This window comes from Paramormyrops kingsleyae, chromosome 8 (genome assembly GCF_048594095.1).
Source record: "Paramormyrops kingsleyae isolate MSU_618 chromosome 8, PKINGS_0.4, whole genome shotgun sequence".
NCBI classification, from domain to species: domain Eukaryota; kingdom Metazoa; phylum Chordata; class Actinopteri; order Osteoglossiformes; family Mormyridae; genus Paramormyrops; species Paramormyrops kingsleyae.
Window position 1 is genome coordinate 21,658,165 of NC_132804.1, and position 18,057 is coordinate 21,676,221.

The 18,057-nt window shown below is 42.3% G+C and overlaps 2 protein-coding genes across 4 annotated transcripts in view; one reads left to right on the forward strand and one right to left on the reverse strand.

Annotated features, from left to right (window-relative positions):
• Positions 1 to 15,319, reverse strand: ppp4r1l (protein phosphatase 4, regulatory subunit 1-like). Of its 2 annotated transcripts, XM_023795477.2 has the most exons (20): positions 15,080 to 15,319; positions 13,061 to 13,105; positions 11,373 to 11,502; positions 10,728 to 10,834; positions 8,673 to 8,815; positions 8,242 to 8,388; positions 7,703 to 7,810; positions 7,243 to 7,308; positions 6,982 to 7,140; positions 6,557 to 6,681; positions 5,978 to 6,420; positions 5,301 to 5,557; positions 4,944 to 5,030; positions 4,504 to 4,689; positions 3,708 to 3,869; positions 3,447 to 3,547; positions 3,232 to 3,352; positions 2,653 to 2,787; positions 2,206 to 2,347; positions 1 to 1,817 (listed from the first exon to the last, which is right to left on the reverse strand). In XM_023795477.2, the coding sequence occupies exons 1-20, from the start codon at positions 15,084 to 15,086 to the stop codon at positions 1,672 to 1,674; spliced, it is 2,817 nt and encodes a 938-aa protein (XP_023651245.2). In that variant the 5' UTR covers positions 15,087 to 15,319; the 3' UTR covers positions 1 to 1,671. The 2 variants fall into 2 exon arrangements, with proteins under 2 accessions (XP_023651245.2, XP_072571563.1); XM_072715462.1 differs by lacking the exon at positions 10,728 to 10,834.
• Positions 15,296 to 18,057, forward strand: part of rab22a (RAB22A, member RAS oncogene family) — a 16,496-nt gene continuing 13,734 nt past the window's right edge. Inside the window, exons 1-3 of one of the 2 annotated variants that reach the window (XR_002836206.2) lie at positions 15,296 to 15,653; positions 16,621 to 16,700; positions 16,864 to 16,945. Coding sequence is in view for 1 of the 2 variants with exons in the window: in XM_023795482.2 (XP_023651250.1) it covers positions 15,618 to 15,653; positions 16,621 to 16,700; positions 16,864 to 16,945 (198 nt within the window). In the remaining variant the exon portion in view is untranslated. The remainder of the gene's footprint in view (positions 15,654 to 16,620; positions 16,701 to 16,863; positions 16,946 to 18,057) is intronic. The other variant, XM_023795482.2, reaches the window with a different exon arrangement.

Here is an 18,057-nt window from a genome sequence, read left to right on the forward strand (position 1 = left end):
TTGAAAAGAAAACCATTTAATGGAGAAAAGTGATTTTGAGTCCATTCTGCTATTGATTTTGAACCAGCTGCTTTTCAAATAATTAATTTTGTGCATATTATCTCCAGTCTCTACACAATCTGAAAAACTCACTTAAAAAATTAAATTCCAATTTTATAATTCTAATAGATACTGTACTAAAATACATAAAAACATCTTTTAAGAGAAAACAATTACAAAGTTTGTAAATGGAAAAGGGAGGATATAAAATATTTAAACAAGGTACATTGAAAAAAAAATAAACCTCATAAAACATATGCATAAAATCGTTCTACGGCAACATTAAACATGACAAAGGGGCCGACTGTACAGGCAGTTGAGGTGGGTTGGCTCAGCTAGAGACAAACATTTAAACACTTAAGACCATGTTTCTGTCACGGTCTGCATATACAGTATGTAAGGAAACAAAACACAACATTCATGGGGGGTGAAGGCAAATTAGCCTTCAAAACTGCACATCCCCGGTCAACACACTAACTGGCTTGGACCCTCCCCACTACAATGCCTATTTCAAACAGGCAAAACGTCTGACATTGTCTGAAAATGTGTGGAAAAGGTTCAACAGAGGTACTGGCAGGATGGGGAAGAACCCAGAGCATATACATGGACTTCAGAAATACTGAAACAAAACACAAACAAAACACAAACGGAACACAAACGAAACATGGTTCGGTAGACAGACTGAAAGCCCTGATCCGATAGATATTTCCTATGAATTTAGTCATTACAAGTAATGGTTGCATGTGCCAAAATCCTGGATGTGCTTGTTCAACAAAAACCCAAGGATGGTCCGACACCGCTGACTCAGATGTAATGTGGTGCCCCCTCTCGTCACATTCCCCTATTGGGGGTGAGCTGCACTCATGCAGGTAGAGTTATACTGATGAAAGAAATGCAATTTGCGAAACCATGGCTAAGAAAAAATAACACACCTGAAGCAAATGAAAAAAAAACATACATTTTAGTCAGAATCAGTGGACAAGGCCAGAGGGGCCACAGTTCCGAGTTAACATCTTAAAGAAATGTCACAAACGATTTGCAGTGAGCGAGCCAGCATCTCCTGTCCCAAGCTGCTCAGGTTACTGATTCCCATGAATCCAAGGAGAGACGGTGTGGGAACAACAAACAAAAAGGTCCATATGAGCTCAAGGAAGGATGGAAAACTGCTGATAATCAGTGCCAGTTAGAAATGTCACCTGGGCTCAGTGCCACTTAATGGTGTGTTACTTTACATCGGTAAAAATCGTTCCCCCTGAGTTAATACACATCCGCAAGACACCTTTGTCCATTATTTTTTTTCTTAGAAATACAAGGGTAAAATTATCGAAATAATCTATATAAACAAGAAACAATATACAATAAGCTTTGGAGAACAGACCTGCTGTATTGCACAAGTTTGTGTCCACAGAAACTCAGAGTCTTGGGGGAGCGGAGCTGCGCTGCAGTGGCTGCAGGGACCGCCTTGTGTTTCTGACAGCTGCATGCAGCACTAGTCTCTGACAAACTCAGCGGGGGCCCAGAGCAGCGTTACTCGCCTGCATCCCATTTCCTGTACTCGAATAACAAGTTTGTGTGTGTCTGTGTGCCCCCGTGCTCTGGTGCTGGTGAACTGCTGTCGGGGAGAGGCCCGTGTCAGATTAAGGCGGCCGTGTCCGCCAGATTCCTGCTGGGATTCAGGCTGGCGAAGAAGCGCACGTCGCGGTCCTTGTCCGCCTGCAGAGACAGCACCGTCTCCTCCAGCTCGTCCGAATGGGCACTGCCGGGCTCTTTGAAGTATGCTGGTCACGGACATGGAGACGGGCGCCAAAAGATAGATGTGTTTATATACATAAATATGAATATATATGCAAAAAGGCAAGGAAACAGTGCTGGAAAAAACTGAACTAAAGAAATACAAAAATACAATTCATTAAAAGAAGACTTCAATATTCTTATCTAATTACAAGGCCTTGCTGCTAAATATTCATAATTATTCATAATTCAAATATTCATCATAATTTAGTTGAAAACAAAATGATAAGGACTGTAGCTTTTCACAGGGAGACCAGGAAATCACTGCCTTTTGACTTGCGTTTGAAGTATAAACAAACAGCCCAATCAGAGATCAAAGACAGACCTGGGAGGTAAGTGGACTGACAAATGACCGTGTGTGTCTGTAAGGTTCACCTTTCTCCAGTATGCTCTGCCGGAGAGCTTTGGCCACCAAGACACGGACGTTAGCCACGGGGTCCGATGACAGGCTCAGCAGACTTGGGAGCAGGTGCTGGGCAAACTGATCCATAGGCATGCAGTCCTCCTCCACGACTGCCTGTAAGGGAAGGGTGACAAAAGGGAGGATGACGGGACATGTCGGCGTGTCGTACCTTCAGCTGGCCTGAGTGACAGTTAGCGTAATAAATAAGGATATGGACTTATAACCAGTGGGTTACTGGTTACCAGGAGGGGAGGCTGTGGCTAAACACATCACTGAATAAATGGTTGCTGTCATTTTGATTTAGTTAAATCCACTCTTGTCCCCATTGTTCACTGTACAACGAGGACGAAATGGGGCAATTCAGACAGTCCAGAGCAGAAAAGCACAAAGAGCAGCTGCCTATCCTTCCATCTCCTCACCTGACAGATGAAAGCGAAGGCCTGGCGTCCCACCCACTTGGGACAATGACAGAACTTGACAATAAGCTGGTTGATAAAGTTGAGGCCCAGCTCATGGTCTCCACTGGCGTACAACTTCTGCAAGATCTCCACCACCTTCATCAGGCATGGAACACACACACCAAACCCTATGCATTACCAATCACACGGCGACATACTGCAGTACAACTGCTAAATTAAGCTTAGAGTCCTCTGACTCGTATCTTCCGGGTCTGCAAAAATCACACAGGGTGACATGCTGCAACAGATTTGTAAAACGAAAGCGAAAAGCAAAATGCTGGCATAAAAATCATTCTCTGCAGGAGGGCTTCGTTTTAGGCAAAGTGCCTCACTACACGCATAAGAAACGGGGCATCAACATAACGAGACTTCATCTCAGGTTTCATTTTAGGATAACCAAAGAAATAGGAGAAGAGTACTGTAATAGCATCGGATAAATATTATGTAATTTAATATATAATTACAATCATTAAAGCAAGGAATGTAACATTTGGCCATCAGTTTCCTTTGCAGCTACCCAGACGAAGATCAGAGGCGTACCAGTTTGTAGGAGATCCACCTAACCTCGGAGACCTTGTCCGAGCAGAGCGTGAGCGCTATCTGGCGAAGGTAGTCGTATACGTCGTAGTGACTGTACAGCTCAATGATGAGGATCAGCTGTCTGTAGAAAGATGGTGAGTCACCTCCTGGTACTTGTGCACGTGTTTGTGCGTGCAAGCGTGACAAGGCCAGAAAAGATGAAACTGCAGACTCACTCGGCCAGTTCGTATCGGAACCTCCAGTTGCGGCTGTTGTCCGTCACCATGAACTCCTGAAGCTGGTAGAGATACTCCCTGCGTTTGTCTGCGTGAAGCAGCTGAAACAGACAATATAGATTTAACAATAAGCAACAGGCCTGGGCTACAGAGAGCAGGGAAACAAATACATATGAAACACATACGGATACAGGGCAACTGGGACTTGTTGAGTGGCTGGAGAAGTTCTCCACCAAAGTCCAGACTCACGGCGGTGCTCACCTTCAGGAAGTCGTAGAGGTGCTTGAGGACGCCGATGCGCACCTCGTCCAGGTCCTTCAGGAAGCCATTGAAGATGGGCACCAGATCCGCGGCGGTCAGCTGGTCTCCCAAAATGACGGCCAGCTCATGGATGGAGAAGGCCAGCGTTCTGCGCACCTTCCACTGAGAAAGAAATGAGGAAGATGAGAAAGGCGACAGAGTCTTATTTACTTTGACCAGTGCTTCCATAGTTAAGATTAAGATTCAACTTTATTGTCACTGCACAGAACACAAGTACAATGAAATACAGTCTTGCATCCAACCAGAAGTGGAAATAGTAGTATAAGGTAATATGTACAATAGGGGATATAAATAAATGATATAAAGGTTATATAAACACAAAAAATATACAGACTGGAAGAAAATGGCTGGCAAGGCAACATTTACAAATGTGTTGCTGAGGCAATATTTATATGTAAGAACATATAGGATGATGCCTGATTTTTTACATGAAGTATGTAAAGATGATAAAAAATACTTCACTGTTCGGCAGTATTCACAGGTAATGTGCAAAGGATTAAGGCAAGCAGATGGAATGAAAGAACGTTTTATACATTATATAGTATAAGTACAGACAGTTGCAAATGAGTACTATGTGCAAAACTACCTAGAGACCAGAGTGACACCCCGCCCCAAAATACAAAAAAAAAAGAAAACAGCAAGGCTGGTTACATCTTCAGCCATTTGAGATAAGCTGGTTCACTGGCTGTTTATTATCTGTGGTGGTGTTGAAAGAGGAGAGTGTCAAGGGGCCCACCTGAACGTCCGTGGCCAGGGTCTCGTATGTGTCCTTCAGGCAGTGCCAGTTCTGCCGGCCGAGTGTGAGGGCCACGCCGGGCAGGCTGAAGGCACAGTGCTTGGCGATCTCTGTGTCCACGGTCTGCGCTCGGGCCGGGTCCGTCATCGAGAGGTACTGATCTAGGAGCTGCTGGGGAATCACATTCTGGGGGAGAGAAAGGGGGGCAGTTTGATGGGAGTTATACTCATCTTCACCCCCACTAAGTGCACACCATGCAGCAAGCCTTTACTTCCTAAAATTTAAATTTTAATTGTGATATTTCAACACAAGTCAAATCCGATTTTATCTGCATGTAATGTGAGTTCACAGCTGACCCAAGCCTGTCATTGACAGGTAACTGTTTGACTGAATATTAGGCATGTAACAGTGATCAAGCTTGTGCAGACGGTCCAACTAACCTGGACCTTGGATTTCTCCTCTTCACACAGCTTATTTAGAGAGGAGTCCTGTCCTTCCTGTTCAGTCTTAATCAGCTCTGGAGTTTCCTAAGGGACCAGGGATTGAGCACACAGATGAACAGCAGCAGCAGCAGCAATGCACCGCAGCAGCCTTATCAAACACGCACTGAAACCCAGCAAGTAGAACACGCAGATAGTCAGGATCAGATTTCCTGTTCTACAAACAAAACATCCTACTTCCTACATGGTACCTGCAGTACCTCTGAGAGGGCAAGCATACAGAAATGCATGGTCCCCTAATTACGTCCATGCTATCGAACAGGGGCTGCTCATCTACTCATCTACTCATCCTCTCACCTCATTGCCTGCCTCTGGGTCCTTAAGCTGAAAAGACTCTGGAGCAGACTGGGGGGAATCAAGCGGCTTGGTTGCTAACACGGGTTGGTCCTCCACGGGATCAGGTTGGATAGACAGGGGTGCAGAGGGTGGCGAGGTCTGGGGTTCCAGCACCGGGATCTCTGAACTTTCAGACAGAACCTCATCCTGATCAGCCTCCTCGTTGTGACTCTCCAGCTGGGCCGCCTTCAGGGCAGCAGAGAGCACCTGCACCTGGGCTGGTGAGAGACCAGCAGGGGGCTCTGTTCACACATCGTTCAGATATAGCATCCAAAGATTTCAATGGGATATGAAACCAAAGAACATTTTACTGTGTAAACTAAATGCAGTGAAGGAGCCCGGTGCAAAGCGAAGACAGATCTGAACAGACCAGAAGGAAAAGCGCCATACAAACTCAGTTTACGTGGCACATAACCTGTAGAGCCATGAACCATGACATCTGAAGGTTCCTGGTTCAAATCCCATGCTTGGTAGAATGATTTCACCACTGGACCTTTGAGCCAGACCCTTAACCCCAATTTCTCAAGGGGGCCTTTCTGACACAGCTGTCCCATCTTCACTTGTATGTAGCTTCAGACAAAAGCATCTGCTAAACATTTAAATGTAAATATAAAGCACCCCAGCTCCAAAACCCTTACCTTGCACATCTGGGTCGTCCAAGTGGGGCTGTAAGCAGTCCAGAACTTTCTGGATCTGAGAGCTGGTGGCAGGGCCCTGGGAATCCAGAATGGGGACCTCCCTGGCTGCTGCCTCCTCAATCTGAAGGAGTTCCAAGTCCTGGCTGATGTCAGGCAGAGGAGACCTCCAGTAGTGAAAGGAGCTATATGTGTCCTCTACCAGTTGGGGCTCTCTGTCACCAGCCTGGGTAGTGGTGGGACAGTCCTGCTCCAAAGCCTCCGAAATACTGGTTCCAGTCACTTTGCAGCCACGGACAGATTCCTCATAAGATTTTTTACATAGTTCTGGTGCTGGTTTGCTGGAACACTCTGATCCTGAAGGTGTGTGTGATGGTGGCTCTGTCTGGCATTCACCCAAGTCAAAACTGCTCCCAGGAGACGCACTGCACGCTGGGCGATCACACCTGCATACACAAATACAGAGTGAGGGCCCCTCCTTAACCTCTACAGATTGTTTGAAACACTTTATTTTGTGTTTTTCTGTGCCCAGCCAACTTTAGCACCCAGAGACGAGACCTTGATGGGTTGTAGGGCACATACCTGTCAGAGGGACATCGGACGGTCTCACGTGATATCCCATCTTCTCTGAAGTACAGTGCGGTGCTGGAAGGGTTGGCGAACGTAGATATGAAGCGGCCGAGAGACTGGAAGGCTGCCTGCCGCACCTGGAGAGGTGATGATATGGTTTGATTTCCCATCAGATGCTGAAAAGCATTGTCACTGGCTCAAAGAAAGGCTTCCTCTGACAGAGTAAGAATGAGAAGACTTCCTGAAGCTGGAAGGTAAAACCCCATCATGCAAACAGGGTTTTCCTGATGTCCCATGTGTTCATGTATTCATCCATCCAGTTCTCTTCCAGCCAACAGGGTTGAGGGTTATTCTGATGTGATTTTATGATGCCAAAACATAACAAAATGTCCCAGATAAACATGGCAGCCAAGTGTCTCGTGCCTATAGTATCTTACCCAACGGGACTGGTCACTGATAAGGCTGATGAACAGTGGAGACAGCTTGGTCCGCCGGACCTCAGGGGAGGTGGAGTTGGAGACGATCATAAAGCACTCGGCACATGCCTTTCGAATCCCCCACAGGCTATCAGAGCACAGATCAAAGAACTTTGGCATCTGCACAAGGATGGGAGAAAGATTTTCCAGCATTTTAGATGGAACACACATGGATTTCAAGTTCGAGCATAAGCAGCATGAAGTCACAGCAGCAGTCCTCACCAGAAGTTTCTCTGTAGCATCCTGGCCCACGATAGAGCAAAACTCCCCAAAATTTGCTGCACACACCTGGCAGGAGAGAAGAGAAGTGGAATTCGGGGTAAACAAGAACTCGCTTTGGTAGCTAGTTAAGACAAACAGTGTGTATTTCTGCAGGAGCTCAGGTTGCCATCAGACTACAGAAAGTGCCAGAACCATACCAATAAAGTTATCACTTTCTAAAATCTCAGGAACTCTCCTTCCCATTGAGCTTTTCAACCTCCTCAAATCACTGTACCCCACTTAACAACTATATCGGGCAAAAAAAATACTAACAAAAAAAGAGAGAGAGAGTGCTTAGTTTTCTGATAACTTGATGCGCTTCAGAGACATTCATCCTGTGTCCTTTACTCGTACTTCAGAAGGTACATTCACAGCCTCCCAGGCGATTGCTGCTGCTCTCCAAGCCCCCGGGGTGTCATACCTTACGCACTTGGAAGAGGCGGACGTCACTGCAGAGCTCACAGAAGCGCAGGAGGAGCAGGTGCTCCACTGTGTCCCTGCTCAGCATGGTCACCAGCTTGCACATGATCTGTGGAGCGGAACAAACCACTGTGTGACCACAGGGGGGTGCGGACCGGGTAGCAGCCCCCTCTGCTATTCTCAGTAGAGATTAAAGGAAATGCAATCGCAAAATACACAAACTTCATTTGTGAAACAGGAGTGCAAGCAAACACTGTCAGGCAAAACTTTAAATCCACAGACAAATTCATTATATACTATCGGTGGCATGTGGCTTTGAGGGTTAAGACTGTTCTCAGGATTGGAAGGTCGCAGGTTCAAATCCCGTGTTTGGCAGAGATTTCCTCATTAGGCCCAAATTGTCCAGGGACATGCTAACCGTGTGCTGTTTGCCTCACTTGTACATCTCTTTATTTAGCTTCTGCTAAATAAATCAATGCTATTCAGACCCCCCCCCCCCCCAGCTCCTAGCTCCTAGCTCCTGGTTCATATTGCTCTCACCGCCACGGCCTCGATCTTGTAGTCGTCGTCACTGCTGGGGTCCGTGAGGTCCAGCAGCACTGGGCACACCTTGTTCTCCATGTCAGCCTTGCTGATGAGTCCCTGCTCCAGTAGCACCAGCAGTGCGGCCTGGCTGGTTTTCCGCACCTGTCCAGCAAGGCGGCATTAAGCTTTAATGTGGCTGGGGGAGGGAGTGGGCTCTAAACCCAGACTGAATCATTCATTAATACGGTTTCTCTGTAGAAAGGCAAACAGTACATTGGGGAAGGGTGTGTAGCTCAGAAGGTTAGGAGTCTGTGCCCTGGTCTATAAGGTCACTGGTTTAAATCCTGTGGACAGCAAAATCTTCATAGCACCGTGGGTAGAGTGTATGTGTATGTGTGTGTCACCAACCAAGAGCTTACACTGGTGTGGTGCTCCACTATGCTCACCTGGTTGTTGGGGTCTGTCAGGTACCGGACCACGATGGGGACTAGGTACCGAGAGAAGGCTGCTGGGAAGTTGGGCCGATTCTCGTGCAGGAACATGGCAATGTTGGGCACCTGCTCCATCAGCTCTGCCCGCACCGTGGGCTCTGGAAGGTTAACACACGGGGAACAGGACACCATAAGACAAATTAACCGTGATATACCACAGCAAATGCAGCATCATATGTAATTCGTCGCAGTGTGAGTTTCCACAGTTGATGAGGAAACTAAATATGTTGTACATGAAGCCTAAATTTCTAAAGAATAGAACTCACAAAACGAAAACACAGATATGTAACACTAATGAGAAGCAGAGCTCTCAGACATAAGTATCAGGGAGCCTGAACCAATGAAAAAGATTAATGGGTTGTCAAATATGTCAACTGCAATAAGACAAAACATTTCATTTCTAAGCTCTGCTTCTGTACAATGATCTGTAATATATGGATTTCTGTTGCTTGAAGAGAGTAGATAAAAAGCCAGAGTCACTTAAGCTCTTTACATCCAGAAAAACAATTTTCAGGTTTTAATATTCTCATATCATCAAAGTCAAGTGTAAGAGATTTGGCACTAAACATGTACACGCTATATGTCAAAATGTATGATCTTTAATCTATTTTCTGTTCATAATATTCAGAAACAAACATACTTTGATTAATGCAGGCCACACACACATAGCTCCTTTTCTGCCAAAAACCGATATGAAAACAGGAAAAAGACTCAAAATACTCCCTCTGCTCTGACACCAATCAGACCTCTCTGAGAAGGTGCCAAATACTAACTGCTCATTGTGATTCAAATGCAGCTATGCTAACTTAGCTGGGTCTAATTTCAGTTGAGCTGTGTAATGGAAGAATTTTTATTTATGCAAATTTTATTTTATATTAAGATAATTTTATGACAAACCCCCAAACATACCTGCACCAACTTTTTCTTGGACATTCAACATCACAATATTCTTAGTATTCTGTACTACAACTGAAAACACACATTCAGCAAATACTTAGTTTCTTATGTTTGTAAGACTTCATAAGAGGTTGTATCTGTGGTTATTCGCCAGATAAGAAAAACATGAAAAATATCCATAATTCTAGTGATCAACCATATATTATATATACACATACATACACACACACACAGAGCCGTGGAAAAAAATAAGAGACTACTCTATCACTCTATATTTTTAAACGAAGCTGCATTTTTAAATCCAGGACAGCAGTACACAAGAATAAGGTGAAGCAGGAGACACCTTGAACAACCAGAAACCAGCCAGGCAAAGGGCAGAAACAACTTTCTAATGCCAGAGATGACCGTTAACTTATCTGATAGTTTCTCATGAAATGTAAGATGACATCAACTAACCTTCAAAAGGAATGAGAAACATTAAGTGGTGTGAAGTGCACTGCTAGGACAATTTGTATCAGGTTCCTAGAAGCAGGACTGAGGTCCCATAAACCAAGGAAGCCCTTCATCAGTGAGAAACAGAGAACCAGGCTGCAGTTTGCAAATAATATTTTATTATATACAGATGCAGACCATAAATTGAGAAATAGTCTATTTTTCCACAGCTGTACCCACACACACACACACACACACGTAAAGAAATGAAAAGTTTCTTTAGTTTCATCAACCATTTTTTCACAGTGTACAAATAGTTTTTGGCTACACGACTACACTGTATATATGTATACACACACACACGATTTATTTGTTTATTTGTTTTTTGAAGTGCTAATATCAGGTTAGTTCATACTGGGAGCATTGCATGCTAAATGCACAACTGCAGCATATAATCAGTCAAATGGTGAAGATGCTGAAAGACAACTGAAAACCTTTTAACAAGAATGGATTACTGGACCAGTCATGTAGTCCATCGGACATTATTGCTGGATAACAACACATCATTAAATAGTATTCTTAGCCAGCAGGACCGGCGGTTTAATCATTAATTTTTAATGGCATACATAAATAAACAACGGAACATCACTCCGGGTGGCTGGATACTAACTGAATACTAACCTCCATCCTCAGACATGCGGGCGACCGTTTCCATGACAGTGACAAAGTCATTCTCGTTGTCACTGAACTCCCTCAGCACATCTAGCAGACCACGAGCCACGATCTGCCTGCAAAGCAGCGACGGCAATAAGCATGAAGCACATGAAAGCTGTGGCTGCAGCCTCTGGAATTCACACTTCAGCTGGCTGAGCAGTGGGGCAGCAGCCAGCCACGTTGTAAAAATATACATATACTATTTTGTTTCTGCTTAAGGCCTGCGCTGAACTGCAAGTGTTTCTAATGTGCGAGGGGAGGGAGCGTGGGGCCACGGGCAAGTTTGCCACTGCTTTTGGCAGAATTATTCCACTGCTCTAAATGCTGACTAAGCCCTTTTGTATTAGGGGATGGCTGGTTGCCACGCTTCTTTGATTAGCTGCAAACCACATCAATGGCACTTGAGTTAAAAAAAAAAAAAACAGAAAAAAATACAACACCAGCACATATACAATGCAAGATATGGCCGTGTTACAGGTGGCATCATGCCTGATTCTGGCATCAGTTACAGTCAACTGCACAGCAGACTAATTTTATATGACATGTCTATTAACGTCATAAGAACAGATGCCGCATCCAGCGACAGCCAGTGTTTTCTGCAGTGCTCCCTACCTGTTGAAAACATTCTCGCTGAAGGCGTACTTCTCGAGCCGTCCCAGTGGGGTGAGGTTGTCCTGGCCCGCATCAAGAAAGGCAGTGATCCGGATTCCATCGCAGTCTGAACCGTAATCATCAAACCCAACTGAGGAGGGGAAAAGAAGGGATTTATTGATCAAACGGCTACTAAAAATCTAACATGTGCAAAACACATTACATCGCTGGCCTGCAATTCAATTGAGGTTTAAATAAAACTTTGATAGTAGCACTCAAAATTGCAAAGGACTGAATCAGACTGTTCGGGAGCAGAAAACTGAGCGCTAAATTGATACTGACAGAACATGACACTGCAGAGGATGAAAGGGATGCAGGGGTTGTCATCAGCTTCATCTAGCATATCTCTAAATTGTTCACAATGTCTGTTAGTGCATGGGTTCCTAAATTTTCAGGCCACGTCTCCTGAAATAACAGGTGTCAACAGGTATAATAACAGACGTGTGTGTGTGTGTGTGTGTGTGTGGTGGGAGTGGGAGGAGTTCGGTAGATTTATCTCAATGACCGGTTGCAATTAGAGTTGCGGTCACATTTTAAATAGACCCCCCCCAATTTTACAATGCAGTAAGCATATTCTGTGAATCATTGGTGTCTCGCGGCCTGTACTTTGGGTATATTTTGTTTTTGCTTTGTCAGTGATGTGGGATCAGAGCTTTTACTCAGAAATGACATGTCCATCCTGTGAGGTACATGCATTTGTAAAATTTGCCCCATTCCCACATTTCTTCGTTCTATTTTCCCACCCCTGGATTGTAAATCCAATAATGATGTTCTGGTGCATTTCAAAATTATGGCTTCAAATGGCTGAAAAGAAAGGACTTAAAACAAAATTTAAAACAATAAAACACTGCAGCAAACAATGACAGTAATAACAACATGCTGCATCATCCAAGATGTCTAAAAGTAAGCAATAAATGATCTTAACTTTGTTGGTCACTGGAATTCAACACTGCAATTCATAACATGTCATGTGGATCATCATTAAAATGTCAGGCTTAACAAGAAGCAGATCATGTTTAATTAAAATGAACAGATTCATAAAATCTCTTTCTGTTTTTGACCACTTAGGGAACATCTAAAGGACATTGTAATAATTTGCACTTGAAAATGTAGTATATTAATTATGAGTATAATTATATTAATTATCCATTATGCTGATTGGGCTGGGATGTATTTATATCCGAGTCAAACATCTCACTTCCATCTATCAGTGCGGTTTGCCTGCATGTGATGCAAATGCACTAAAAGGACAGATACGCTAGTGAGCCAATGCCTGCTCATCTCACTGCGCATCATGAAGCAGCGAGCAAGACGGCTACCATCGACTGGCTGAGTGGGGCAGAGCTGGGCCCTGGCAGTGGACTTTGAATTATTGGGCAGCCAGCAAAATTCATCTTGCTGACGATGAATATGAAAGACAAACCTTAACTGGATGCAGTTATCAGACACGTGTCTTGGAAAGAAAGTATTAACAGGGGATTTACAGGAATATTTCCATTTGAGGTTTCCATACGGTCAACTGACAGGTTATAGCACCACCTCAAAGGTCATGATTTATGGCATATTCAACATTTACAAAGAACCACTACATTTGTTTTATACCACAGCAGTCAATTTATTTTATTGTGGTTGGTGGGTCAAATACTTACAGTCATCCATATCATCATGGCCATCCTCGAAGTATAATGACAGACCTGAAGAACAAAATGAAACTGCAAGTAAGACTGTTGGCTTTACAAACTTACAAATTAAATATTTCTTACCAAGCTGCTGGCAGTGTTTACATACAGCTAGTCAATCCGAATTTGTTGACAATAGGTGAGGTTACAGAGGTTACGGCGCGATAAAATTATATAATTATCCAACAAGAGTCAAAAGCAACATAATTTTTTTTTTTACTTTTTAGGTTTTCTTTGGGTTTATTTTGTCCCTATTTCCCAAAAAGAAACAATGTGTGGTTAGCAATGGGAATAAATTCATATGATATATATTCTGTATTATTAGAACAATAAAAAGTACTAAACAAAATTCACAATGTAAATATAAATCAATTTCCCACAATTCCCATCACCAGCACAGGTAAGATATGGAACTTGAACCTCAACTATGCGTTCAACTCAAATGTTTTTTCGTCCAGTTATCAGCTTCCCATTGTTAAATATCCGCAGGCTCAGTTTAACGCAAACCGCGCAGCACACTGCGCCCGCAACTAACCTGGACTAATCCGATCTGACGACTTCTAAGAAAGCCATCTAAAGATAGAATAGGAGATAAAATGCGTACGGGAAGCGCCAAATCACGTCTAACTGGCACAAGGAAACACGTTTCTAAGTTTTATATCAACCAACACTAATCATGACAATAAAACAATAAAGATATTGCTACTAAATGTCGACAGAGTATACTTTACCAAACTGACATCATTCTGAGGTTACGACACAGAACAAAGGCAAGATCATTATTATTAAAGTCTTCTTTAAGTATTGAGCAAAACGTGTAAGGAGAAAAACATCAGGTTCATCTTCAAATCTATTACAGTGGTATAGAATTATTATGTGTTAAATCACAGTATGAATCAAATGCTAAATGGATTGTCAAATGCCTTTTGTCCTAATAACGTACATCTTCAGGTGCAAAGAATCGCGAATGAAATATTAGCAGTACCTAAAACCTGTCTGATGTCAACACAAAACCTGCATCTAACAAAGAAAAGCGGTTTACCATCGAGTTGGTCTTGTACGTCCAGCGAACACGTTTTTGTTATGCACTGCCATCTTTAAATGACCATCCGGTCATATAAACCATAACGATCAACAAAATGTAAATACACAGCCAGTCTCCGAGCTAGCAAAACGAGTGACCATAATAATCACTCAAACAGTTATCAGTCATATCAAATATAAAAACTGATGTGTCATAAAAAAGAAAATACAGCAAATAACGTAATGACAATTTGACAACAAATAACACTCATTCTAACTATAATTTAAAAACACATATTTGTTAAAGCACAGACGGGAGAATAACATATTCAGTTTCTTTGGACTTGTAAAGTGACAATAATAGGATTCAATTCAGTTCAACAAAATCTTAAAATCAAAACAACGCCAAATCTGCAAAAAGACAGGTCTGCTTTATGCTGGGCGGGAAAACAATGAAAAAACAACTAGGGATTCTTCGTTACGATTTCTGTGTTCCTTATTTCATGTTGGTTAACAATAAAGAAATCCCTAATAACGATATGCATTGTATTTATACTATACAACTATGTTGGAGGTTGTCAACAAGCTAGCAAAGTAGCTAACTCGCGGTGCCAGTTATTAATTTCAATAATATTCATGACATTTAATTTAAATAGCATGTTTAGGATGCATCATCTAGTTAAATGACACGTTAATTCTATCATACAGAGTTAGAATTACCATTTCCAAACACGTAAAAGTAGCCTTTATTCTTCATCAAGCTAGCTAAGTAACTAGCTGCTATATCAGCTGACCAGACTTTGCATGATCTTAGTAAGCGGTTAGCAGGTAGCGAAATTTGGAGAAAGTGAAACGCGACAGTCAAACTCCACGCATATATGCAGCAAGCTTATCAAAAAGGCAGAATAAAAAGCCTCGACATTTTCTCAAGTAAAGTTTAAACCAAATTAAATGTCTCGACGTTACCTGCCATCTTGAGTTTTTTCTCGGTGTCGCCTGTCAGAGAGGGTGAGCTTCACCACTTCCTGAAGGTCACGTTCCTCCAATATTAATTCAATAAAAAATATTTCACCACAGTCGAAACACAGTTTAACAAAATGCCAAAAGTGTGCGACGAAGAATACTAATACTGTATTTAGGGGGGGGAATTATATATTTGTTAACATAACCCGTAGGGGAAAAAAACCCGCTCGGGTCACGTGACGCGTCCACTGAACTCCAAGATGGCGTCTGCTGTGCTACAACGTTAGCGAGATCAACGAGACTCCCAGTAGTACTAAATAAAACAAAACTTGGCGCTTCTGTTATATATATAAATAAAGAACATATGTAGCTAAACAGGCGCTAGCCCTTTAATGTTTTGATTAATATCTTTTCGACAACTAAACGTGCTGCCTTTGCGTGTGTGTGAGAACCCGGTAGCTACCTGACTATCGGTTAAGGTTGAAGTTGTGTTTAATGTTGGTGGCATGTCCGTAAACGTTTTACTTTTTCGTGGATCGGCATGGCATTGAGAGAGCTGAAAGTTTGTCTTCTTGGGGTAAGCCGTTTTCGACCCGTTTCAGTTTTACTTAACATATGACGTGTAGCCCGTTAGATTACTGAGTAGCCTGAGCTGTGAGGTAAACATTCGGATTCGATTTTAATGTAAGTTAGCACGCTGTCACCTAATTAAATGTTAAGTAGTTATGTTGTATTTCTAGTATACATTTAAAAGACTTATAGCTTTCTAAGAGTGGGGTGTTAATTTGGAAAGATGAGTTGGTGATCTCCAGTGTTGCGTTAAATAGCTTAGCATTTCCCTCATAATCATTTGGAAGATTTAGTTACGTTGCGAATAAAGAAACTGCACGATCAGATATCAGAGTCTTTTTTGAGGGATATTGTTGTTTTTAAAGAAGAAACAAAGTACAGTAAATCCAAACAAAAAATAAATTGGCTATGTAATTAGATGAACAATTCGTGTGTGGTGTGTACTGTATCATTTCTTGCTATGATGTCACTTTAAATATTAAGAATGATTATTTATGTAATGTTAACAAAAACGTAGACTTTCAGAACAGAGTGAAGAAATGTTATAATCCTAAACTGTAAAGTTTAAGCTAAGCTAAAGTATAACTTGAGTGGTGGGAAACCACTTCATAGATAGATGTAAAGATAGATCTTCATTAAATCCCCACAGGGGAAATTCCCTTGCGGTGTTGATGCTATTTCGGAGCTGCATATTCGATTGTGATCTTAAATATTCACTTACCTTGTAAAATATAGGCACTTCAGAAAGCAATTTTATTAAGTGCTTTGGTGTGTGTGTTTTTTTTTTATTATAAACACCCCCCCCCCCCCCCCCCCCAATATATATATATATATATATACACACACACACACACACACATACATATAGTGTGTACTGGTTATAAACAGGTGTAAAGCTTGGCTGTTTTAAGGGTAGTTTAAAAAGATATTTAAGAATAAATGTGTAGTCTAAACGCTGCATTTTTCTCATTTAGGAGACTGGTGTTGGAAAGTCGAGCATTGTGTGGAGGTTTGTGGAAGACAGCTTTGACCCAAACATTAATCCAACTATTGGGTGAGTTCTCTATGTTAGTGACGTATAATAACACTTGGGTTTTCTGTGACTGTAGTAGTTTTAACTCGGTGTGCCCCAAACATAGGGGAAATATTCCAGCTCTTTTTTTACTGTAAGCACAGATGCCAGTTAAAGTGTGTGCATTAAACCGTGTGCTCTCCAGGGCATCCTTCATGACAAAGACGGTTCAGTACCAGAATGAACTGCACAAATTCCTTATCTGGGATACAGCGGGACAAGAGAGGGTGAGCAATTCCTGTCTATTTTTTCCCCCCATCTTTTTATTGGTGTCTGATATTTAATTTTTGAGCCCCCAAAAAGGTGAAAGCCTAAAAAAAATATTAATATACCTAAAATCCACTAAACATCCGGCATTAAGACCTTCCACCCGTGGTGTGGGGCTCAGGCTGATCGTAACACTGCTGATCATCATTTTAGCTTCGTTGGAAGATGATGGATCGGCAGATTACTTATGATTTAAAAACATGTTACCCTGAAAGCTCTAAAACAGTGGTTCACAAACTTTTTACACCGCGTACTACCTCAGAAAGTATTGCAGTTTCCATGTACCACCATTATGACATTGTGCCTGACCAATATGGGGTGAAGCTTCTGTTCTGTATGAGGGTTATTTAACTCCCCTTGCTAGCTGCATGCTTGCTTGTTGCAGTGTGTTGCTGGTGGCGGTTTCGTCATACTCTTTCTTATGTTTAGTACTACTTGTGTTGCATGAAGCTGATTTTTGTGCCTCCTTCCGATAGTTTAGTAGAGCAGAGTTTGCAGTCTGCTGCGTTTTGGATTTTGTTGTTGACTTTGAAGTTTTTCCACACCGCAGATATTTTGTCTGTTTTACTTTGCTCATTGACATTGCTGAAGTCCCATTACTGTATGTGGCACTGGTTATAGTATCGACACATTGTCACAAGGGCACGAGCCAAGGATCGGACCCGACACGCATTCTAGCATTATATTGGTACATTCCTAGTTATTTGTATAAAAACTATTGATTTTAGTATGGTTCCAGTTGGGAATGTGTTCGCTCTTTTGGATAAAGCTAGTGGCATTGCTACTCAAGGTGTTGGGGCCTTGAATATTCTTAGTTTTTAGTTTCAGCTTCACTTTTTACATGTCTTGTTTTGAAAATGATTCAATTGTGTGTTGATCTTCATGTTATTGTGAGCTTCATGAAGTATTTAAATGGCTACGATGGTTGTTTTGGGTCTGGGGCCACTAGAAGCAATGCTTTAAGTCATCTTTCAGCCAGCAGCTCATTCAAATTCAAACAAATAAACAGGTATAGTCAGTCCTGCTATAATGAGACTAATGCATTCCTGAAGAACCTTGTGTTCACTAAACT